General features: G+C 38.7%; 1 protein-coding gene across 1 annotated transcript in view; it reads right to left on the reverse strand.

The window, feature by feature from the left end:
* FNBP4 (formin binding protein 4) overlaps positions 1 to 26842 on the reverse strand; it is a 39181-nt gene that overhangs the window by 1375 nt on the left and 10964 nt on the right. Inside the window, exons 9-16 of the mRNA XM_059931613.1 lie at positions 23372 to 23496; positions 22364 to 22468; positions 21314 to 21447; positions 20137 to 20324; positions 14777 to 15087; positions 14083 to 14227; positions 13320 to 13672; positions 2266 to 2423 (exon numbers count right to left, since the gene is read on the reverse strand). Of these exons, the coding sequence (XP_059787596.1) occupies positions 2266 to 2423; positions 13320 to 13672; positions 14083 to 14227; positions 14777 to 15087; positions 20137 to 20324; positions 21314 to 21447; positions 22364 to 22468; positions 23372 to 23496 (1519 nt within the window). The remainder of the gene's footprint in view (positions 1 to 2265; positions 2424 to 13319; positions 13673 to 14082; positions 14228 to 14776; positions 15088 to 20136; positions 20325 to 21313; positions 21448 to 22363; positions 22469 to 23371; positions 23497 to 26842) is intronic.

Consider the following 26842-nt stretch of genomic DNA (forward strand, 5'->3'; position numbering starts at 1 on the left):
GTAAAAGTATTTCTTGGCCTCTAGGAGTTATGATTCTTTATCCTAGATATATTTAACACATAGGAAGGTATATTTAACTCTTAACATACCATCAGGGACCGTTGGACCTAATGTTTTTGAGACTCACCTTTGATCAGTTCTAATTAGGATTGATCTCTCATGGCTTATTCAGTCATTTATAAAACCGATTAAGACTCAGATTCTAGGGAATGCCCTGGTGGTACAGTAGTTAGGACTCCATGCTTTCACTGACGAGGGCCTGGGTTCAATCCCACAAGCTTCGCAGCACGGCAAAAACTCAGATTGTAACTTACAATTACCAGAATGGGTGCGTTAGACCCTTTTATAAATCTAAAATAAGCTAAGATTAATTACAGAATCTTTGTGACTTCCCATCATCTTGAAATAGTTTGCTATTTCATCATTGTAGGAATTAATCATTACTCAATTCCCAGCAATATTAAAAAAAGACTAAACTAGTAAGAAAGCTGAAGAATAATGGAATCATCTACAAGGATGATACAAAAGTGAATTAAATTATCACTAATACCATCCCTCAGTTTTCTTATTGTGTTGCCCAAAACAGTGCAACTCCTTTCAAGGAAGTAAAAAAGAAGTCTGGAGACAACATCTTCATAGTCTCCCCTACTGCTCCCCAATATTATACAATCAGATAAATGCAAAGAGACAGAGGCACTGTAGATTCTAATTGTGACGGTAAAATTGACTGGATAAGTAAAATCTCAGACTATGAGTGATAAGAGGACCATAATCTAGATGAATCTTCTCAAATTCAAGACTGATGAGTGAAGATACTGAAGGAAAACAACACATTCTTGCAAAAGTAAGGAAATGTAAGGTCAAAAAGGAAATACAGTATTCTCATTGAAGAACAACCTGGGACTTCCCTGGTGGTCCAGTGGTAAAGAATCCACCTTACAATGCAGGGTATGCAGGTTCGATCCCTGGTCAGGGAACTAAGACCCCACATGCTGCGGGGCAACTAAGCCCGAGCGCCACAACTACCGAGCTCGTACACCTCAACTAGAGCCCATACGCCGCAAACTACAGAGCCCACGTGCTCTGGAACCCGCGCACCACAACTAGAGAAGAGAAAACGAGTATGCCCCAACTAGAGAGAAGCCCTCGCGCCGCAACAAAAGATCCCACATGCCTCAACAAAGATCCCGTGTGCTGCAACTAAGACCCAACACAGCCAAAAATAAATAAAATAAATAAATAATAAATAAATCTGAACAACCTCCTTCACCCAGTATTTTGTAACAAGAACTGGGACTATCGCATTTTCCTTAGAAACCTTTCAGGTTTTATACTGCTATATGCTAAAATTTATTTGATAAGGTTCATAAGTGGGACAAATGCTGAAAGCAGGTATGTAGTGGCTAGAGAGAAAAAGATATTTTAGGAACAAAAAAATTCACTGGAATGACTATCCCAATTAGTGTTTATGGATCTAAGAATGAAAATGTTTTGAATTATGAAGCAAAGATGGCTATCCTCTCCCAACTTTTTTTTTTTGGCCACGCCATGCAGGATCTTTCCCTGAGCAGGGACTGAAGCCGGGCCCTCAGCAGTGAAAGCGCAGAGTCCTAACCACTGGACCGCCAGGAAAGTCCCCCAAATATTTTCCTAAGTACTGCATTTACGGAGGCTGCAAGTGCAAGAACCAGCAGTAATGATAAGCCAGAACCTATCAGAGATGAGCCTGCAACCTGGCAGCATTTCTGAGAGGAGCGTGTTGCACGTCGCGCATTGACAACTGAGCAACAGCCGCACTCAAGGAACGCTGCTCGTTCAGTACGCGTACCTCCAAAAACCAGGAAAATAAGTACAAATTTGAGTTAGCTATGTTTAAATTCTTACTAAAATTTCTAATTAAGTTTTCTCCTCTTTATTTTTTATGTCTGTAAATTATTTGTAAAATTTAAAAATATACATATAAAAGAGTCTCTTGGAGTTACATGGTAAATGGGGATGACTATTTTTCCCCATATGCTCAGGGTTAAGATAGCTCTTTGCCTAAGAGGAACAATCAGTGGGAAGTATTACAAATCTGATGTTTCTGATTTTGAAAAAGGCTAGACTATAATTTTTATAGGGAAATAAACATTTCTATGAACTAAAAACTGCTTAGGTAAGTCTGTAAAGGAATCAAATTAAGGGCTATGATTTTAAGAACGTGATGGTTCTAAAACCACAGCTACAACCACCACTATCCACCCCATCTATGGTTCTTTCTTTTACCTGACCAGCTGCTGCTGTTTCCACTCTTCAATTCGCTTCTGTGCAGTTGATTCTCGGTCCTCTTCACTGGAACTAGAGTTCTCCTCTTCATCTAACTCACGCTGGATACTCTGCCATTTCTTTACCAGAGATGGCATTTTGGTTTTACTCTTCTTTGCCTGTAACAAAGGAATATAATACATAAAACAAGGGAATGAGTCTTTCACATGAGATCAGGATCTTTTCCTTAGTTCTAAGGAATAAGTGAACTTCAAAATTAAAGGAACAGAAACACCAAAAATAAATACCATTCTAAGTTCTTGCCAGAAATTTCTACCAACTATAAACTTAAAGCTTGGTTAAAAATCTAAAAAGTGTAAATGTGGGGTTTTATGAAATCAGGTCAGAAACATTTCCTTTAGCCTTATTCTATGAAATTCAAAACTCTTGCCCTTGTCTCATCTTCTCAGAATTACAGTGTACCCGGGACTTCCCTGGTGGTCCAGTGGGTAAGACCCCACGCTCTCAATGCAGGGGGCCTGGGTTTGAGCCCTGGTCGGGGAACTAAATCCTGCATGCAGGCCTAAACTAAGAGTCTGCATGCTGCAACTAAAGATCCCGTGAGCTGCAACTAAGACACGGCACGGGCAAAATAAATATATAAATATTTTTTTAAGAAAAAGGAAAAAAGAATCACAGTGTACCTTTTTACAATTTTAAATGGATGCAGTGTTCACATCAAGTGAAACACAGTGCTGAGAAACAAATGACCAGCTTTTCTGGAAAGAGCCAACAGAGTCAAAGGCAACTATTAAATATGAAAAAAGCAAAGAGGTGTATCAAAACATTAATGATGAGATTAGTTCTAAGAGGAGATACAATAATAAATTTTTCTATTAGCTTAACTTCATTTTCTAAATTGCCTGTAATAAACATAATCTCACAGTAAAAAAAAGCTTGTGATATTTATTACATATCCAACATGGCTTGCTCTATCACTACCTTCAGAGTTCTGATCAATGGCACTCTTTAGCAAAGATGCCTTCCCTGACCACCCTATCTATATGAAAACAGTACCACCTCCCAAAGGTCACTTTCTGTTCTCTTACACTTTTTTTCATTGCATTTTTAAACACTGAACATATATTTGCTTATCTGTTTCTGCAACCCAGACCCCCCTACCCTCTCCAAGGCCACCAGAAAAGCTCTACAAAAGCAGAGATTTTGTTGGTTAGCTACTGAATACAAAGCTCCTAGAGAGAATGCCTGACACACAGTATGTATTCAAAATATACCTGCTGATATTTGTGATTAGTTCTTTGAATTTAGAGAAACACTGTATTCGACATTGATAAGAACCACTTTTTATCCCTGCGGTTTTGAAGACTTGGCCAGGTTACACTCTAAACGTGACAAGCAGGCACTCAAGTGACAGGTGTGACTGAGTGCTGTGCTCCTGTGAGGATCGGGTACAGGGACCCAAGCTTTTTTTCCGGCCTGCACTTAAGAGAAACACATTTCTTGATTAAGTCCCCAAAAGAGTTGAGAAAATAAGCTTAATATTTTCAGTCTTTTAAAATTACTTGGCTCCCTGCTCAATACCCTATTTCGACTGTCACTGACAGTTCTTAACCCTCTGGGAAACGCCCATCTATAATGCTTAAACCTTCTGCTCCACACACCTTCCCACATTCCATTCTGTCATCTCACCTGTGGTACAACCTGACCCACTGCATATACACCCTTCCAACAAGCTCCAACATAGCTCACCTGGGTTAGCATGGAACCAACTGAGTAGAAAGTAACATGAATTAATAACGGTCACCTGTGCATAGAGGGCTCACTGGGGTATAACCTCTCGCCGAACGTCTCCAAGTATGATTAAAAAACATAGATCTAGGTAGAGTCGTTGTGCTTTCATTCTGAGTTCCATAGGATTTTGTAAATTTGTAGTGCATTTGATTCCTATTTGTTATGGGAAAGTACTTTATGTTTCAGAAGTTATGTACTGCCTATCACGTTTAAAACCATGGATCCCGAGTTGCACTGGCTGTTTGAACACGTTTTTAATGTGGGAACACTGCAGCCAGAGGAATAAAGATTAAATGGCTAGAATTCCTTTTTTTCTAGTTTATTTTCTAGTAAACTGCACACAAAACTCTTCAGCAAAAAGACTGAAAATATATATTGGTCTCAAATATTCTTGAACATCAGAGGTATTGAGTATATATCGTATATTCTTTTTTTTTTTTTTTAAATTGGGGTATAGTTTTTTACAATGTTGTGTTAGTTTCCACTGTACAGGGAAGTGGAGTTCCCTGTGCTATACAGCAGGTTCTTATTAGTTACCTATTTTATACATATCAGTGTATATATGTCAGTCCTAATCTCCCAATTCATCCCACCGCCCACCTCCACCCTCTTATATCCTTTAAAAATGGTCTGTAACACTGAAGAGATGGATCATTGTTTTCAGATAACAGGTACATAAAAATGACATATTAATGTAGAATACTGGATTTTCAAAACTATTATTTATATGACTATAAAAGCATGATTGACTAAAAAATTACTTGTTGAACGAATGGAGGTGGAAGTAATTATCTCTCTCTGAAGACTGCAGGAATGGCGCCAAGGAAGGCTTCGTAAGAGAAATGATTCCTGAGCACAGATCATTCTAACAATTTAATTATAAAAAAATGAACAGTAGTGGGACTGGTAAACAAAGTAAAGACATGTAGGTGATCAACAGTATGTTGGCTCAGGAGAACTGTATGTGGTAGAGTAAATAGTCTGACAAGAATCTAATTCAAGACATTATCCTGTCACTGTTGATTTTTTATAACACTTCACTGGGAGGGGAAAAGCTGATGAGAAAGTTTCTTTAGGTAATTTAGGGCATTCAAAGTGTTCATGAGGATGATGTCAGACTATGAAGCTCCAAGCCCTTGTTTCCCCATGGAAATATTATATAAACAAATAGAGACTGACTAAAATGGCTTTGTGGGAACTCTAGAAACCAGTCAAAGATCCTGAGCAACCAAGAGAACACCTAATCAAGAAAAACCCACACTAAAAACAGTAGGAAATTTTGTGGCATGTTTGCTTGCCCTTGTTCCACACCCTCCCCAGTGTGGTTGGGATGAAATGGCCCAATTCTCAGTTTTCCCCCTCCTGGTGGAAGGAAGTAAGTGGAATGTCTGATATGTTCTAGACTGTCTATGGTTGCCTTAGGGACTGGTTTCAATACTGTCTTAACTTGGAGGTCAGCCAGGAATGGTGGTATATCTTGGGTCTCAGGTTGGAAGCCGTGAAAGGCAGTAGCAGGAGTTGCGGCATGTGAAAACCACAGGGGGACAGAAGTCATGTGGACAGATGGGGGCAAAAGATTATGGGCAGAGGAATACAACAGAACATATAAGGTTCACAGAAGAAGCAGGTGTGACTCTCTTAGGGAAATTAAAAGTAAATACACAAGGAGAAAGGAAAACAAAAAAAGCACATGTCCAGGGAACACATATGCTCAGAAAAGGCCTGAAAAAATGTTGCACCTTCATGTTGGACTCATTAATGAAGGTTTTCCTCCATACACGGTCAGTGTGCAAAGACTGGGAGAGTATGTTATTTTCTCTAATGTGCAGTTTTCAACCAAAGATCACAAAGCATACAAACACATGCTGGGACTTCCCTGGTGGTCCAGTAGGTAAGACTCTGCACTCCCAATGCAGGGGCCCAGGTTCGATCCCTGGATGGGGAACCAGATCCCACATGCATGCCACAACTAAGAGTTAGCATGCCACAACCAAAAGATCCCATGTGCCACCACTAAGACCCAGCACAGAAGAAAGAAAGGAAAGAAAGGAAAGGAAGAAAGGAAGGAAGGAAGAAAGAAAGAAAGAAAGAAAGAAAGAAAGAAAGAAAGAAAGAGTTTCAGATTTATTAGACAAAGACTTTAAAACAACTGTCTTAAACGTGCTCAAAGAACTAAAGGAAAACACAAAGAATGAAAGGAAATCAGGAAAATGACATGAACAAAATGAGACTATCAACAAAGAGACAGATATTATTATTAAAAAGAACCAAAGAAATATTCTGGAGCTGAAAAATACATCAACTGAATTGAAAATTCATTATTTCAACAACAGACTCCAATAGGCATAAAAAAAGATCAGCAAAATTGATGATAGGTCATTCGAAGTTATTGAGTCTGAAGAGCAAAAAGGAAAAGAATGAAGCAAAGTGAACAGAGTCTAAGTGACTTACTTATATGACATCATCAAGTGGACCAATATATGCATTATGGGAATCCCAGGGGGAGAAAGGGGCAAAGATCTTATTTAAGAAATAATGGGGCTTCCCTGGCGGCACAGTGATTAAGAATCTGCTTGCCAATGCAGGGGACACGGGTTCGAGCCCTGGACTGGGAAGATCCCACATGCTGCGGAGCAACTAAGCCCGTGTGCCACAACTACTGAGGCTGTGCTCTAGAGCCCACAAGCCACAATCACTGAGCCTGTGAGCCACAACTACTGAAGCCCGCGTGCCTAGAGCCCACACACCGCAACAAAGAGTAACGCCCACTCGCTGCAACTAGAGAAAGCCCGCGTACAGCAACGAAGACCCAATGCAGCCCAAAATATAAATAAATAAATAAATGTAAAAAAAATGAGGGAGAAAAACTAAGATATTCCTAGATAAACAAAAGCTGAGAAAATTCATTACCACTAGATGTGCCCTACGAGAAATGCTAAAGCATGTCTTTCAAGCTCAAATGAAAAGATGCTAGACAGTAACTTGTCATACAAAAATATAAAGTTCTCTGGTAAAGGTAAATACAAGGACAAACATATAAACCAGTATTACTGTGATACTGGTTCATAATTTTTATTCTTCTACAGATTTTAAAAGACAAAAGCATAAAAAATAATTATAAGTCTACATTAATGGGTACACAGTATATAAAGATATAATCTGTAACACCAATAACATAACAGAGTGGAGGTGTGTCTGTATAGGAGTTTTTGTCTGCAATTCACTGTATCAGTTTAAAATAGATATTATACGTAATTCCTACCATAACCACAAAGAAAATAAATATAGAATATACACAAAAGGAAATGAAAAAGAAACCAAAATGTGTCACTGAAAAAAATCAACTAAACATAAAGGAAGGCAGTAAGGGAGGAAATGAGAGACAAAAAAGCTATTATTAAGACATACAGAAAACAACCAAAAGGAATACCAAATCCTTCCTTATCAGTAATTACTGTAGTAAATTATTAATTTACTAATGTAAACGGATTACACTCTACAATCAAAAAACACATACTGCAATGGAGCAGGACCCTACGGTCCCTTCCTGTCATGTCCTTGGCCTACCTTTCGTCTGTGAAAAAACTTCAGCCAAAGAATAAGTTTAATTAGGGACCTCCCCAGTGGTCCAGTGGTTAAGACTCTGTGCTTCCACTGCAGGGGGTGCAGGTTCAATCCCCTGTTGGGGAACTAAGATTCCAAATGCTGCACAGTGCAGCCAAAAAAAAAAAAAAAAAAGTTTCATTGGAGAAATGAGAAAATGCAGAAACAAAGGAAAACAGTCAAATGAGACCAAGTAGTAACTGTTTAGTCATTAAGCATAGTTAAGGACCTTTAGTTCCTTCTCAAGGGCTATAGATAATATTCTGAGCCACATCCTGTGAGCCACCTTATAGATACTGAAACCCCCACCAGGTGGAAGAAGTTAACTACATGACCACCAGACTGTGGCCATGACATAAGCTGCCACAATTCCGAGAACTGGCCTCAAGGAAATGGGAACAAACCGACCCTGGAACTGAAGATTAACTGTAGTTAAACTAATCACGATGATGCTGATCAGGCCACCGCGTGACCAATTTCAAGATGGACTGTTAGAGCTGACAGTGCTGTTTCTGTCTGTTGTCCCCTCCCTTCACCTATGAAAGCTCTTGTCCACTGACTGTAAGTGGGGGGAGTCGGCCTCTGGACAGGAATTCCTCCTCACCCCGGGTTGCCAGCATCGAAAATAAAGCAAACTTCCCTTTCCACCAACCTTGCCTCTTTACTGGCTTCTGAGTGGTGAGCAGCTGGGACCCCCACTTTCTTCGGTTACAGTATTGGCAGAATGGATTAAAAAAACAAAATGCAATTGAAACTGCTCACGTCTATAAGAAATTCATTTTACATCTAAGGACATACACAAGTTTAAAGTGAAAGGACAGAAAAACACATTCCATGAAAATTGTAGCCAAGAGAAAGAAGGGGTAAGTGGATTACTACAAGACAAAATGGAAATTAAGTAAAAAACTTAAAAGAGATAAAGAAGGACATTACATAACAATAAAAGGGTAAAATCATACCACTTAAAATAGCACACAAAAGAATAAAATACCTGAGAATAAATTCAGCCAAGGAGATGAAAGAGTTGTACACTGAAAATTATAAAACATTGCTGAAAGAAATTAAAGACCTAAATAAATGGAAAGGAATCCTGTGCTCACAGACTGAAAGATTCAATATTGTTAGATAGGTAATATGACCCAAACAATCTACAGGTTAAATGCAATCCCTATCAAAATTCCACTGGCCTTTTATGTAGAAATGGAAAAGCTGACCTTTAAATTCATATGAAATTACAAGGGGGCCTGAATAGCCAATATTGAAAAAGAAGCACTAAGTCAGAGAACTCACACTTCTCAAATTCAAAACATACCACAAAGTTATAGTAATCAAAACAACGTGGTGCTGGCATATAGACCAATGGAATAAACCCGAATGTTTATGGTGAACTGATTTTAGATAAGGTCTACCATTGAATGGGGTAAAGAATGGTCTCTTCAACAAATGGTGCAGGGACAACAGGATATCACACTCAAGAGAGTGAAATTGGATCTCTACTTGACACCATACAAAAATAAACTGAAAATGCTGCCACTGTTTGCAGATAACATGATACTATACCTAGAGAATCCTAAAGATGTTACCAGAAAACTACTAGAGCTAATCAATGAATTTGGTAGAGTAGCAGGATATAAAATTAATACACAGATATCTCTTGCATTCCTATACACTAATGATGAAAAGTCTGAAAGAGAAACTAAGCAAACACTCCCATTTACCACTGCAATGAAAAGAATAAAATACCTAGGAATAAACCTACCTAAAGAGGCAAAAGACCTGTATGCAGAAAACTGTAAGACAATGATGAGAGGAATTAAAGATGATACAAACAGATGGAGAGATATACCATGTTCTTGGATTGGAAGAATCAACATTGTGAAAATGACTCTACTACCCAAAGCAATCTACAGATTCAATGCAATCCCTATCAAACTACCAATGGCATTTTTCACAGGACTAGAACAAAAAATTTCACAATTTGTATGGAAACACAAAAGACCCCGAAGAGCCAAAGCAATCTTGAGAAAGAAAAACAGAGCTGGAGGAATCAGGTTCCCTGACTTCAGACTATACTACAAAGCTACAGTAATCAAGACAGTATGGTACTGGCACAAACACCGAAATAGTGATCAATGGAACAGGACAGAAAGCCCAGAGATAAAGCCGCGCACATATGGTCACCTTATCTTTGACAAAGGAGGCAAGAATATACAGTGGAGAAAAGACAGCCTCTTCAATAAGTGGTGCTGGGAAAACTGGACAGCTACATGTAAAAGAATGAAATTAGAACACTTCCTAACACCATACACAAAAATAAACTCAAAATGGATTAAAGACCTAAATGTAAGACCAGACACTATACAACTCTTGGAGGAAAACACAGGTAGAACACTCTATGACATAAATCACAGCAAGATCCTTTCTGACCCACCTCGTAGAGAAATGGAAACAAAAACAAAAATAAACAAATGGAACCTAATGAAACTTGAAAGCTTTTGCACAGCAAAGGAAACCATAAGACAAAAAGACATCCCTCAGAATGGGAGAAATTATTTGCAAACGAAGCAACTGACAGAGGATTAATCTCCAAAATATACAAGCAGCTCATGCAGCTCAATATCAAAAAAACAAACAACCCAATCCAAAAATGGGCAGAAGACCTAAAGAGACATTTCTCCAAAGAAGATATACAGACTGCCAACAAAGACGTGAAAAGATGCTCAACATCACTAATCATTAGAGAAATGCAAAGCAAAACTACAGTGAGGTATCACCTCACACTGGTCAGAATGGCCATCATCAAAAAATCTACAAACAATAAATGCTGGAGAGGGTGTGGAGAAAAGGGAACCCTCCTCCACTGTTGGTGGGAATGTAAATTGATACAGCCACTATGCAGGACAGTATGGAGGTTCCTTAAAAAGCTAAAAATAGAACTATCATATAACCCAGCAATCCCACTACTCGGCATATACCCTGAGAAAACCATAATTCAAAAAGAGTCATGTACCACAATGTTCAGTGCAGCACTATTTACAATAGCCAGGACATGGAAGCAATGTAAGTGTCCATCGACAGATGAATGGATAAAGAAGATGTGGCACATATATACAATGGAATATTACTCAGCCATAAAAAGAAACGAAATTGAGTTATTTGTAGTGAGGTGGATGGACCAAGAGTCTGTCATACAGAGTGAAGTAAGTCAGAAACAGAAAAACAAATACCATATGCTAACACATATATATGGAATCTAAAAAAAAAAAAAGGGGTTCTGATGAACCTAAGGGCAGGACAGGAATAAAGACACAGATGTAGAGAATGGACTTGAGGACACGGGGAGGGGGAAGGGTAAGCTGGGACGACGTAAGAGAGTAGCACTGACGTATATACACTACCAAATGTGAAATAGCTAGCTAGTGGGAAGCAGCTGGATAGCACAGGGAGATTAGCTCGGTGCTTTGTGACCACCTAGAGGGGTGGGATAGGGAGGGTGGGAGGGAGACGCAAGAGGGAGGGGATATGGGGATATATGTATACGTATAGCTGATTCACTTTGTTATACAGGAGAAACTAACACAACATTGTAAAGCAATTATACTCCAATAAAGATGTAAAAAAAAAAAGTTTTAACTGAATGAATCAACAACTTACATTGAGTGCTAAAACTATAAAACTCAAAAAGAAAACACAGGGGTAAATTTTCATGACCTCGGATTTGGCAATGAATTCTTAGATATGATGAAAAGCACAACAAAAATGAAAGCAGGACTTCCCTAGTGGAGCAGTGGTTAAGAATCCGCTTGCCAATGCAGGGGACACAGGTTCGAGCCCTGGTCTGGGAAGATCCCACATGCTGTGGAGCAACTAATCCCGTGCGCCACAACTACCGAGCCTGCACTCTAGAGCTCGAGAGTCACAACTACTGAAGCCCGTGCACCGAGAGCCCGTGCTCCGCAACAAGAGAAGCCACTGCAGTGAGAAGCCTGTGCACTGCAACGAAGAGTAGCCCCCGCTCGCCACAACTAGAGAAAGCCCCTGCGCAACAAAGACCCAACGCAGCCAAAAATAAATTATAAAATAAATAAGTAAATTTTAAAAAAATGAAAGTAAGTTAGACTTTATCAAAATTAAAAACTTTAGTGTACTAAAGGACACTATCAGTGTGAAAAGACAACACACAGGATGGGAGAAGCTATTCGCAAATCATGTATCTTATAAGGGACTTGTATTTAGAATATATATGGAACTCTTACAATTCAATAACAAAAAGACAAACAACCCAAATAAAAAATATTGGAGAGTCAAAGGACTTGAGTAGACATTTCTCCAAAAAAGATAAACAAATGGCCAAAAAGCAAATGAAAAGATGCTCAACATAATTACTCACTAGAGAAACAGAAATCAAAACCAGGAGGGACTTCCGTGGTGGTCCAGTGGTTAAGACTGTGCTCCCAGGCTTCCCTGGTGGCACAGTGGTTGAGAATCCGCCTGCCAATGCAGGGCACACGGGTTCGAGCCCTGGTCTGGGAAGATCCCACATGCCGCGGAGCAACTGGGCCCGTGAGCCACAACTACTGAGCCTGCATGTCCGGAGCCTGTACTCCGCAACAAGACTGGCTGTGATAGTGAGAGGCCCGCGCACCGTGATGAAGACTGGCCCCCGCTCGCCGCAACTAGAGAAAGCCCTCGCACAGAAACGAAGACCCAACATAGCCAAAAATAAATAAATAAATAAATTTATTAAAAAAAAAAAAAAAAAAAAAGACTGTGCTCCCAACGCAGGGGGCATGGGTTCGATCCCTGATCAGGGAACTAGATCCGGCATGCCGCAACTAAAGGAGCCTGCATGTGGCAATGAAGATCCCACGTGCCTCAATGAAGACCTGGCACAGCCAAATAAAAAAACAACCAAAAAAAAACAGCCCACAATGAGATACCACTTCATACCTGCCAGGACTGACAGAATAATTTTTTTAGAAAGTGGAATGTACCCAGTGTTGGTGAACAGCTGGAGATACTAGTACCCTTGTACGTTGCTGATGGTAACGTAAAATGGTTCAGTCACTGTGGAAAAAAGGCTCCTCAAAAAGTTACACACAGAATTACCATACGATCCAGCAATTCCACTCCTAAATATATATATACACAAAAGAAATGAAAATAAGTATTCAATATGCATGTACTCATATGCATGTTTACATAGATACTGTTCATAATAGCCAAGAAGTATAAAACAATCCAAATGTCCATCAATGAATGAACGGATAAACAAATTGTGGTATAGACACACAATGGAATATCATACAGCCATAGAAAGAACAAAGTACTGATACAAGCTACAACATGGATGAACCCCCAAAACACTGTGCGCTAAGTGAAGCAAGTCAGACACAAAAATTCACATATGCACAATTCCAGAGTAGGTAAACAGAAAGCTGACTGGTAGTTCCCAGAGACTAGGGGAATGGGGTAATGAGGTGTGCCTGCTTAATGGGTACAGGGTTCTCTTCTGGACTTACGAAAATGTGACATAACCAGAGAGAGGTGGTGGTTACACCACAGTGTGAATATACTAAATGCTACTGAATTTATACTTTAAATATCACCTCAGTAAAACAAAAATCTTAAACTAAAATTTAAAGAGAGATTTACTATACCTTATCTTTCTTTCCTTTTTTTGTCTTCTCGGGTGCTGGCATTTTGGGAGCTGGTGGTGGTGGGGGGGGAGGGGGAGGGGGAGGGGGTGGGGGTGGGGGAGGAGGGTCTATGACGGCAGCAGCAGGCACAGCACCGCGGGCCTGGACTGGCTGCAGCGTGGGAGCAGTCACTGCCACTGGGACGGAGCACTCAGCGTAGCTCATAACTGCAGGAGCTGATGCCAGTCCTAAGTAATTTGACTGCAGGTTCATTCCTCTGGCCTGATGACCCATTCCTGTTGCTGGATGGCTAGCTGATAGTGCCTGGTGTCCAATTCCTGCAGTCTGCTGTCCAATCCCTGTTGCCTGGTGACCTAAAACAGAAAACATAAAACTATAAAAAGGACATTGTGACAAAGCCAAAAACAAGGAGGAGGAAGAGGAAACTGGGAGTTAGATCACCTAACAAAGTGATTCTAATATACCCCCCTGCCAAGAAACACACAAAAAAACCCAAAAAACAAACAAAAAACCCAGTCACATTTTCTGGTGTTCTGAATATTTTAGCATTAAGGTACTTAAACATCAAGATCACTGATGTGTAAATGCTCAGAAAACAATCTGGAAGGATATATGCCAATGTTAACAGTGGTTTTTTAGTAACTGAAAGAAATGCACATAAACAGTGTTTGCAATGAAAAGCCTTTAACATTAATTTATGATACCTAATTCTGGAAACAAAGATAATACATTGATGAAAATACATTTTAATCACAATGCTTACCTGTAGCTACAGCCGACTGGCTGTAGAGGACCGGAGAACTACCAATGGTAGCTGACCTCTGAACTGCTGCAGTACTAATTTCTGTAGCTTTTCTCTTTATTGCTTTAGTGGAAGGAGAACTAGAGATGGTACAGTCAGCTGAACTCTGAAACAGAGAGTCTAGTCAGTGGCTGTAGCCCCTGGTTAAATATCCTCTTCTAAAATAAAACATGTAGGGACTTCCTTGGTGGTGCAGTGGTTAAGAATCCGCCTGCCAATGCAGGGGACAACGGGTTCAATCCCCCGTCCGGGAAGATCCCACATGCTGTGGAGCAAGTAAGCCTGTGCACCACAACTAATGAGCCTGCACTCTAGAGCCCGCGAGCCACAGCTACTGGGCCTGCAAGCCACAACTACTGAAACCTGCGTGCTGCAACTACTGAAGCCCACGTGCTCTAGGGCCCACATGCCGCAACTACTGAGCCCACGCACCTAGAGCGCGTGCTCTGCAACAAGAGAAGCCACTGCAATGAGAAGCACGCGCACCGCAACGAAGAGTAGGCCCCAGTTCGCCGCAACCAGAGAAAGCCCGCGTGTAGCAACGAAGACCCAACGCAGCCCAAAATAAATAAATTAATTAAAAAATAAATAAAACGTGTCAATCGTGCCCCGGTCCCCCCCAAAACTCTTTAGAATACCAGATGGCATTTCTCACCTGGCTAGTTACAACTGTGGTTTGTGCCGAAGGTTTCAATGGAGTATCCTCCTCTGTTCCTGGAGCAGGAGGCTCCTCACTTCCTTCATCCTCCATCTCGACCTCCTGGATCTCACCATCTTCTGCAGGAGGAGGAGGAGGGGGAGGGGGAGGAGGGGATTCTGGAGGTGGAGGTGGAGGCGGTGGCATTTCCAAAGGTAATGGAGGTTGAAGCACAGGCACGTTTGACTGAAGAAGGGTCCAGAATGGAGTAAGTGGCATGAGTGATGAAGAAGAAACTTGGCCAGAAAAGGACTCTTTACAAAGAGAACCTATGAAAACAAATAGGAGTCAGGGAAAAAGCAAGCCTAAAACTCCATGAACACAGAAATGTTCAACTGACTGTAGAGACAAAATCTGTGCCACAGACATCTATTCTACACTGATGTCACTGAAATATTAAACTCAGTTCAAAAATGACTTCCATGAAAAGATAAATTTATAGAATTTACTGTTAGCACTCGGCCCAGCTGTGTTATGCTAGTCTTGTTTTCTGGGTACAGATTTATGGCGGAGTAAATGAAGCACATCACATCAACTCAATGAGAAATTCAGTCATCTGAACCTGAAGTTTTTTATTTCAAAGACACACAACTAGAAGGCAACATTCTGGGGTCTTCTTTATTTCAAAAGTGAAAAAGTGAGTGAATGATGTGCATTTGCAATACTGATTCCATGTACTTTATCTTTTAGTGAGTTAGATAAGTGATTAAGGATGACCCAGAGAAGTACACATTCAAAACACTCACACAAACTCTACCCATTTCAATTAATTTGGGTTACTAAGTTTCAAAAATCCATTTGCAAGGTGATATTGTCAATCCTATCATTCCTTCACACCTTTGTGTGAATTATTCATTTGCTAAATCACAGCAACAAATCAGGGAGGGTAATTTTTTATTCCTGTGAGGAGAAAAGGGAAATCAGAGAGCATGAATCTTCAAGGTAAATGATAATGAAAAATATAACACAGAGAAGAGGTGTTTGAAGATATGGAGGATTTGAAATGGCTGCTAAAGTTAAGAAATTACATCTGAGGAGCTGCAGGGTTAGCTTTCCTCAAAATTTGCAAAAGTCATAGTTAATTACTGCCCTTTCTCTGCTGGGAAAAGCTTTAAAGATTAGAGAAAATAGGAAGATATACTTACTTGCAGCCTTCCCCATCCCTCTTTATCGTCAATAGGGAAGTTTCACAATATTTGGGACTATTAGATATATATCTCAGGAATGCTGAAGGGGATTTTCTCCCTAAAATCATAGAATTTAGGAGTAGAAGAGACATGAGAAATCGTCTAGTTTACCCCTCTCATTTTAAAGGTAATGAAACCCAGGAGGGAAATGACTTGCCCAAGATCATATAGCTCTTAGTGGCCAAGTCTGACCCCTAGTCTAGTGCTATTTTTTTTTTTTTCTTGGCTGAGCCGTGCGTCTTGCTTGTGGGATCTCAATTCCTCCACCAGGAATTGAACCCGGGCCACAGCAGTGAAAGCCCAGAATCCTAACCACTAGGCCACCAGGGAACTCCCCTAGTGCTATTTTAACAACATGTCCTGGTGAAATATCAGGAGTCTAAGAGCTTTAGAAATCTCAAATTTCATTTCTCATGGAGTAGAGATCCAGATGCCATCACCTGTCAAATTCCATGGTCAAAGCAGTAGATTAAATAACGACTCTATTATAGAAGGCTCTAGAACAAGAAGATAAGGCCTTTTTACCTTACTTTGCTCAAAATACACCACACTGGCACTCAACAATGTAAAACCAAAGCAGCCATGAACCATTTGGCTTTTAGAATAGCTTCACTTTTTTATGAAACAGGTAGATGATACATTATGTAAGAGACTTTAAGAACATAATTCACACGGTTACTCTAATTATTTTGAGAAACTGCTTACTACCAAGGAAAAGGGAACTGAAAAAAATTCACCAGAAAACAAGAATTCAGTTTTCCAGCTAAAAGACTTCAAGTGTCTCATTAACCTTTATGAATTTCTACACTAACTTGTAGACAGTTTGGGTATGGGCAGGCACTCTATTACATTACATAATAGTACATCAAGATTACATTAGAACTAAGGAAGTAAACGTTGAGGATTAATAACTTATTAAACTTCCTTTTACTAAACCAACCACAATATATGGTAGGTAAACAAATTTGTCAGATTTATATATCGGTAGGTTTCTCATCTAGAAGCATAATGCAATACTGGTATATTTATGATGGTGAGAAGCTGCTATGCAGAGGAAATCAAGAAAACACAGTAGGTTCAAGATTAACAATGTGGTTTACAACCTTCAACAAAGTTAATCAGAAATAATTGAGCTTTCTGTAAATAGGAAACAAACTAGACTTGATAAATTTAGATCATATAGGAGCACTTTTAGAGTTAATATTTGAATCCTAAACTAAGTTTACTCAAAACATAAAAGCTGCATCGTAACATTGATAATTATCTCCTTTAGCTTAAATACAAAGAATTTCGAGAAATCCTAGTTTGAATATCCACGGATGTCATATTACATACTGCTTCTCTTCATTTCTAAATTTAACCCAGTTGAGGTATTTTGCCATTTAAGAGAATATTAAGTCTGAAGTCCAAGGAGAGAGTAAAATGGTATATACACAGCTTTTATTATGTGCTAATAAATTTTTTAAAGTATCAAGCTTAAAAACAGAATACTGTGAGGATACAAATGTTGAATTCTCCAAGAACGTATTTTTTCTATGAATCTTTATTTCTATATAAATAGAAAATCAGGCTTTCTTTCTTATAAAGGTAGGCTTCCTTTATTGTTTTCCTATATTCCCCCCAAAAGTATTACTGCTTAGTATTTTGAGGCAAGAGGCCAGTTTATCAGTTTAAATCAAGAAATTATTATACAAATAATAATTCCACAGAGACTTTTTGGAAAAGCAGCTTAACTTAACCTGACAAAAGCCCAACAAAACAGACATGTTGGGTATCTTGAAGTATCACTCATCTTAAGAGATATAATGTCAAATTCAGACATGGAACAATGAACAAGGATTAAAAATGAACAGAACTTTGAAACTTCCTTGCTCCTCAGTGTATAGTTTTTCTTCTTTAAAAGATGATTTTAACCACTGTTGGGCTGACAAAAAGCAAGCATTATAAACTTTCTTTACAGGCTTAAAATAGTGATTGGTATTGCTCTTCAATTCCAAGGACCTTAGTACAAGATTTGGATTTTATTTAGATCAAGTTTATCATATGGTTTTAGTAGCTCTCAATCAAGAGGCTCAAAAATATAAGCTGGTTTACCAGTGGCTTTTTCCTTTACCAGACAGTACCAACTGCGTGTCATTAACAAAGGGAGAAAGTAACTTAATGTTTAACTCTAAGGTGTTCACACACACTTAGCATTAGCAATTCTAGAATATTCAGCTTTAGAACATATAAGAAGGGACATTAGACAGTGGTCAAGAAGGGAATCACCAAACCAGAACCACCATCAAGCCTCTTCCGTTCACTAACTATTAAAAAGTAAATAAAACCAAGTTACTAGGGCTTCCCTGGTGGTGCAGTGGTTGAGAATCTGCCTGCTAATGCAGGGGACACGGGTTCGAGCCCTGGTCTGGGAAGATCCCACATGCCGCGGAGCAACTAGGCCCATGAGCCACAATTACTGAGCCTGCGCGTCTGGAGCCTGTGCTCCACAACAAGAGAGGCCGCGACAGTGAGAGGCCCGCGCACCGCAATGAAGAGTGGCCCCCGCTCGCCGCAGCTAGAGAAAGCCCTCGCACAGAAACTAAGACCCAACACAGTCAAAAATAAAATAAAAAAAAAAAACAAAAAAAACCACAACAAACCAAGTTACTAGACGTATCTACTATTCACTACCCAAAGAATGAGAAAGTAATCTAAAGAAAATCTCTTCATGAAAATGGTACACCCTGTAATTTAAGAAAATATTTTTCTGAAATATGAAGTAGAAAACCATTTTGCTATGTTCTAAAATTATATGAAGTAGAAAACCACTTTTTTGCTATGTTCTAAAATTATCTGCAGTCATAGATGCCTATTTTGAGTGACCTGATAATGATTCTTAGGCTATTTAAGAAGTTAACAAAATCATTGGTACATGACTATTTTTATTTGGTACACAATCAGAACTTTTCTACTGGGATTAGGGAGCCAGTAGAATACAAAATATTATTTTTGATAAGCAGAGGACATAAGAATTCAGCTCTTCACTCCCATCTTACAAAAAACTATCTTTTTATCCTCAAAGGTTCGTGACTTTATTTTTTCATTTTAAAAAATTGAAGTATAGTTGATTTACGATGTTTCAGGCGTACAGCAAAGTGATTCAGTTATACATATATATACTTTTCAGATTTTTTCCATTATAGGTTATTACAAAATATTGAATATAGTTCACAAAGGTTTTTGACTTTAGAAATCATTCCACAACACTCTTACCTTCACATGCTATCATTTAAACAAACATCTACCAGTTTTTCAGATTGAAAGGCTGTTTGTTCATCACAGTCTGGACTATGCTTCATTAGCCACTAATTTTTGTCATTGCAAGAAAGATGGACTTCGAGGAAAAAAAAAAATGTATCTTCTTCCATAATAAGGAAATCAAGCAATGGCTCTTCAGATTCTCAGAGTAAATGAAGAACTATGAAAGCCTTTTTTTTTCTTTTTTAAATTTATATAACCAAACTGAAGTTCCCTAAGAGTACTTTAACTGGATTGAGCCATCTTAATTGTTTTATACTAGAATATTGATGATTTGCAATGATCAATTATTTTGCTTCTCTGAAACAAGTATGGTCCTAGTTTCACAGCATTTATTCAGATCATTTTGGTTTGTAACAACCATACTTCCTACGAGATTAGTGAAGTGTAAAAATGAGGTTGCAAAATCAGCAGACTAAGTGCTCTACAGAAAGGCAGAACAAATCTCTTATTACTCCACATAAATATCGACAATTTAAATAACTGGTTCCTTAGCATTAATTAGAATTCCTGTTATTGGAAATCCACAGCTTCGTCTGTGGCATGACAGAATAGTTAGAGGACAATCTTTTAAAATAAAAATACACTGGCTCATAATTTTATTTTTTAGCAGAGTCTGGTATCAATAGTATGCTTATTTCCAACTAGTCACTACCTTAGTTTTCTTCAATATAAATCCTGCATTCTTTTTTTTCTTTTCCTTAGGGCCATTATTTTTTAGTTAGAAATTTATGTGATTATGATTTATTTTCTTTTACATGTTAATACAAGTCTTTTGTTTTTTCCTCTAAAATAATTTCTCTCCAATTAAAACAGGGTAAATTGTCCCACCTGTGGAATTCTCAGAAGAGTCTGTAGAATTTGAGTCAGTGCCAGTTTTGTCTTTCAAGGTCTGTTTAGGAAGAGTCTCGTCTCTACTTTCTTGTGCTTGGCTTTCTTCCTCTTCCTCCTCACCATCTGGGAACTCCCACTGAGACTCGCCCGACTGTTCGTTTACATAGAAATATCGTCTATGATCCCTAAATTACAAGAAAGAAAACACATGTTTTAAGACCCATTCTCCTACAAAGACACTTCCATTTGGTCCTGTCCCAGGACAGCAGTCTGCTCTCACAGGGACGAACCTCTTCTTAATGGACTGCTATTCACAAAGGCAACAAAGAGCTTTGACAATTGAGGATGGAGAACCAAGGATAATTCAAAGCTATTTGCACTGCCAGCAGCTCTGTGAATACAGCCCTGAGCCCTCTCACTCCAACAGATGACTTAGAAAAACACCTCTCACATCTATTTTTTTTTTTTTTTTTTTGCCAATGCTTAACAGGGTTTCAAGTTTCATTAGCAAAGGGACTCAATCTCCTAGAACACTAATTTCCCTTCCAAAGAAGAGAACGAAGTTTGCGAAAGGTGACTCTTCCCCTCTTGAACCGTGGAATTCACATTTCATACTCTTGATACCAAACACAGTGAAAGCTAAAGAGAGGGAGAGGATCTGGGAGCTGAAAAATAAAAGAGCAAAGATTTCAAATAACGAAAAAAAAATCAAGAAAAGCCAAATATAAAAAGAAATGTTTTCATCTGACCTGCTGGCAGAAGATAGTAATCTTGTTCTTCATTCACATCTTCAGCCACGAAGCTTTCCTTAACTTCACCGAGGTTAATCAGGAGTAGTTGCTTCCAGAGGTCCTGTAAAGCGCACAGAGCTCTCGCATGCGCTTAACCCCCAAGCCCGCCCTACTCCGTGCAACAACACTCTGGAGTAAAAACCAGCTTTGTCCAATCTTGGGAAAAAATCCGTTACATGGAACACTTTAGACATTGCTTTTTGTTTCTCCAGCGTGTGGCTGGCCCAAACTCTGTAAGTGCTTGGGGTGCTTTGCCTGCCCAGCACCGCTAACGCAGCTGCTCTCAGTCTCCAGACAGGCTGTCAGGTCGTCCGGTGGTGGTGATCACAAATCAAGTCTGAGATGTCAAAGGTGAAAGGTGAAAAGGGGAGAAGAGTGCGTACCTGTCCCAGTGGCAGGACCAGCCTTTAGGAGTGGCGTTTATTTCATACTGTTTTAGTTGTTCTGCTGCATCCTGAAGTTTTCGTTTAAGGTAGTTTCCATTAAGAGCCCCTTCCCGCCAGTCTGCAATCCGTGTCTAAAATAAAAAAGCAGTAAGTTAAAGACTTATTATGATGTCAGGAGGCAGAGGTAAAAGGAACTTAAGTCTTCTGGTCCATGATGTGTACTCTGGCAGCAGACTAGACCAAACAGGAAAAGAAATCCCATCCTAAAAAATCTTGTTTGCTCTTCAGAGTTCTCAAAAATGAGACTGGACCCCAGTACTGCCAAATCTCCAATAACTGTGAAAATAAGTAGCAGTAGTTTTGTTTTTCCCTTTGGACTATATTAAGATGGTTCCCCAGTAACTAAAGTTATTTTTTGGGTAGATAGTTCATTCAATTAAGTAATGTTATTAATCAAAATTAAAGGTTTAGTTCTCAGGGAAATCAGTCAACTTCCTACAGGAATTCCTTACCTAATCCTAACCTATTTATCGTAAAGTACACAGGTTACAAATAGGATCCAGAACTTCTCTTTTTAAATAGACCTATAGGGAGTTCCCCGGCGATCCAGTGGTTAGGACTCCTCGCTTTCACTGCCGTGGGCCCCGGTTTGATCCCTGGTGGGGGAACTAAGATCCCAAAAGCTGAGTGCCACCCCCGCCCGTGCCCCGCCAAAAAAGTCTATTATGCTTTAACACGTATAAAGTACTTTCTACATTATGTGGTCTCATCATCACTATGAACAGAATTTTAATTTCTTAGAAAAATAGAATATATGCCAATTCAAGGGGGTTAAGTATCATCATCATACACTAACTCTCAGTATTTATTTCCATAATTATGTTTTGTTTTGGCTAATACACAGTTTTATTTCCTGGGTTGGTGGTTCAAATATACATCAAGATTAAAAATTTAAATTCAGGATTGAAACATAAATAAGACAGATTCCTCACACACACAGCATTTCATTCAAACATTGACTGTTTATACTAAAAATGACTAAATTACCTCAGTCTGTAAAAGCAGCACATGAAAGTTGGAGATGGACTGCCTATTAATGCCTAAGAATTCAAATTTACTTGTCAGGGTATTTGCCAGTTCTCCAATCTGAAACTGTAATGCAGGAAAGAAAAAAAAGGAAAAATAAAAACAGAGTCAGCAAAATTTTCTTTATTATGTAAAATCTTTCATTTATCGTTAAAGATACTAGAAAAATGGGTCTGCCTATAAACAGCCTTTCTCCCATACCGCAACTAGTTATGTACAAGATAAAACCCTAATTTACAGTAAAATAATTCACATTAACAAAGTGTTAAATAATGAGACAAGGTCAAGAGAAATTAGATGCACTATCTACTCTAATACGATATGGAAGTTGAAAATAGGTCCTAAATGACATAACCCCCAATACTGTCCAAGCCATCATTTATCCATTACTAATTGCTTATATTAGCCTCACACTGAAAAAAATTAATTCTCCCAGTCCCATCTACACGGCTGTACACTAGCTGGTGAGTGGACAAACTCTTGCAAGTCAAAAGAATATGCTAAGTGGTTTTTCCAACAGATCACACTTTAAGAGCCACATACTTACTTGATCCAATTCTTCTCATGACATTAGGAACAGAAATGAAATTGGAGACAAATATGCCTTTGTGTAAGGACAAGTAGTTCATGTAGGAATTAAATTTGTGACTTTAGTCTCTTTAGTACTTCCAAACTAGAGAAGCCTGTATTTGATAAGCTATTGCTTTCCAATGGAGACTTACTTATAAGTAATTAAGCATTTAGAATTTATTTTTAGATAATTTCTCTACATCAAGTCAGTCTCATAGCTCCTTATTTCAGCCTTAAATATAAACATTTCACCAAACCAAATAAATGATTTATATTTGGAGATAGTAAAGATTACTTTTTACTACTTGCTAAAAGACAGAGAAAGTAGTTGGCCTATTTAAAATGGTTCGCCAATTTTAAAATACTTATTTGTCAAGTTGCATTAAGTAATATACATACTTTCAAGTCCTGTTCTTCTTCTACTTTAGGTGCTGTTTGTACTTTAATCTTTTCTGGAGATTCTTCTACTTCCATCTCTTTGTCCGAATTTTCATCTACTTTTTCTGAATTTTCAGCACCAATTGCTAAAAAAGAAAATATGGGAAATTAAATCAAAAGGACTATAAACAACGAGGTCCTACTCTATAGCACAGGGAACTATATTCAATATCCTCTGATAAACCATAATGAAAAAGAATATAAAAAAAAGAATGTCTATATGTGTATAACTGAGTCACCTAGCTGTACAGCACAGATTGGCACATTGTAAATCAACTATGCTTCAATAAAAAATAAATAAATTAAAAAAAAGGACCAATATTAATAGAGCCCCAAATACATTTTCTTACCCTGTAGCAGAAATATCTGAAAGTTATTAGTGCTCTCCTTTGCCTGTTTTCTCCTTACATGTTAAGGAAGCCCTAATGACTTATCAACCTACTGTCTCTAAAAAGCCAAAAAATTTAATCATTTATAATCACCTTTTTCTTTTTCTTAAAATAAATTTATTTTATTTATTTATTTTTGACTGCATTGGGTCTTCGTTGCTGCGCACGGGCTTTCTCTAGTTGTGGCGAGCAGGGGCCACTCTTTGTTGCGGTGCGCAGGCTTCTCATTGTGGTGGCCTCTCTTGTTGTGGAGCACGAGCTCTAGGCGTGTGGGCTTCAGTAGTTGCAGCACGCAGGCTCAGTAGTTGTGGCGCACAGGCTTAGTTGTTCCGCGGCATGTGGGATCTTCCCGGAGCAGGGCTCGAACCTGTGTCCCCTGCATTGGCAGGAGGATTCTTAAACAATGCGCCACCAGGGAAGCCCCTATAATCACCTTTCTTAAAATGTGTCTATATACATGATTTACTTTGTTTTACCACATTACCAAGAAGTTTCTGCTTTCCCTTCCTCCTTCATCTATTAATCTTTTCTAATCTTCTCTTCCAGAAAACCATGGCTTCAGTTATTTACAAAAGCTAGAACCTGGAATATCTAAGGGTTCTTTATCAAACGGGTCTTGATAAAAAGGCTTTCAGGGTTTCCCTGGTGGTGCAGTGGTTAAGAATCCGCCTGCCAACGCAGGGGACACGGGTTCGAGCCCTGGTCCGGGAAGATCCCACATGCCGTGGAACAACTAAGCCTGCGCGCCACAACTACTGAGCCTGCGCTCTAGAGTCTGCGAGCCACAACTACTGAGCCCACGTGCCACAACTACTGAAGCCCATGTGCCTAGAGCCCGTGCTCCGCAACAAGAGAAGCCACTGCAACGAGAAGCCTGTGCACTGCAACAAAGAGTAGCCCCCACTTGCTGCAACTAGAGAAAGCCCGCGTGCAGCAACAAAGACCCAACACAGCCAAAAAATAAAAACAAATAAATTTATTAAAAAAAAAAAAGGCTTTCAAGACCAGAGCAGCATATTAAACTACCAAATAACTCCCTTCCTGAACTGGTTAACACCTGTAGACAGCCTTTATTGGACCCACCTACTCTTCTGGTTGGTGCTGTCTGCTGGTAGTGGGAATCTCCAAAAAAGAATAGGTACGTTTACCACATACTTAAATGGACTAAAAGATATGAACTCTTTGTTATGTTTGCTTAACACCTGCTTACCAAACTAATCCACATATACAATGTAAATCAATCTCTCTGGAGGATCACAGACTAAAGACAAACAAAACAAAAAAACAAATTTGAATACCTTTTCTTAACGCTGGTTAATATTTGATCTAGAGAAGAAATGTGACTTTAACATCACTCTTAACAGCTTTCATTAGCCTAAAATTTTGTATTAAGTACTTAACCTTATCATACAATGGCCTTGTTCTTTTTATTTGATCATTAATATTTCTTCTGCATTTTCATATTGTCTAAAACCAAATCTTTCTACTCTCTCACTTACTAGTTTATAGTTCACTTGTATATTAGACATCTTACATTTGATGGCAGTTTTAAGAATTTAACAGTTTTAAGCACTGCTAGAGCTCTAAGACTTGATTATTTTGGAGGGCAGTTAGGCAGGATCTATCAAATTAAAATGCACATACCCCTTGATCTAGCAATATACCACTGGGAATCTACACTATAATGGTACTAAAATCTGCATAAAGATAGATGTACCAAGATGTTTACTACAGCATTATTATAATTGCATAGTATCATTAACTAATGCATATAATATATTTAAAAAACAACATAAGCACTCAAGTAACTACAACCCAGCTTAACAGAAGACTATTAATAACACCTCGAAGCTCCCTGTGCCTCTGCCCCAACATGTTCACACCAGACACACCCTGATGGTGTTAGTAAATGCCTCTACTTTCATCATGGATAGATCTTTAAGCACAATATTTCTGTTTATTTTTCAACTTATATACATGGAGCACTAACATATGCACTCTTCTGTGGCTTTTTAAATTCAACATTATTGTTCCTGACATTAATCCATGTTAATGCATATAACAATGGGTCATTCATTTTTTACTGCTGTTTAGTATTCAACTGGAAGAATACATCACAATTTATCCACTACTCTTTTGATGGACATTTGAATGGCTAATATTGATACTTTTTTGGGATAATATGAATGTAGTATTACTTTTAAGAGTGAAACAAGGACACAAATGTCCATCAATGGGGAAAGAGTTAAATGAAGACATCTATACTACTCAGGTAGTTAAAAACAATTTTCAAGACCTTGTTAAACGAAAAAGTATGTCATCTAACAATCCATATGGTTAATCTCACCTATGATAAAATTACATACGCACATTACACACACACACACAAAACCACCAATGTATATAAAAAAAGAGGAAAAGGTCTAGAAGAATATATGTAGATAAAAAAGTAAAGAAAATGGACCTCAGGGTAGGGCATGAAAACAGTGAAAAGATGAAGGGGGGAGGGGCATTTTTAGAATTCTACTTCATATTCTTCTATATGGTTGATTGCAAAGAAAAATTCAAGGATGTTTGCATTTATTTATTACCTGTGTTTTTGTTTACTTGTTATTTTTACACCATAACCTACAAGGTACCTTCTGCTTGGTACACTCAACTAAGGTTTGGTGATTAAAATTAGTTCTGGTAACAGACTGGAAAAATGCAGCAGGTTCTCTTCTATATTACCCTGAAGATAACTTGGGTCCTCATGACAGTACCAGACTATCTACACACCCAACCAAAGGCTGGACGACTTGTACACAGAGAGAGAAGGTGAGGCTGGGTTTGCCAGAGGTGGGCCTTGCCTGCCGTGTTTACCAACTGGAAATAGAGAGGTAAAGAGAATCCATGGTCTTTATGCAGATTATCACGACAATTACTGTAGTGAGTGATAAAAAGAAAAGGGAGGGAGGGACCCAATCTCATTTTTTTGTTTTTGAGGGAGAAGTTATCCCGAATCAGTAGTGAATACACAGCCCAATGGATTCTAGCCTCTCAA

Source organism: Balaenoptera ricei, chromosome 8, assembly GCF_028023285.1.
Source record: "Balaenoptera ricei isolate mBalRic1 chromosome 8, mBalRic1.hap2, whole genome shotgun sequence".
NCBI lineage: Eukaryota > Metazoa > Chordata > Mammalia > Artiodactyla > Balaenopteridae > Balaenoptera > Balaenoptera ricei.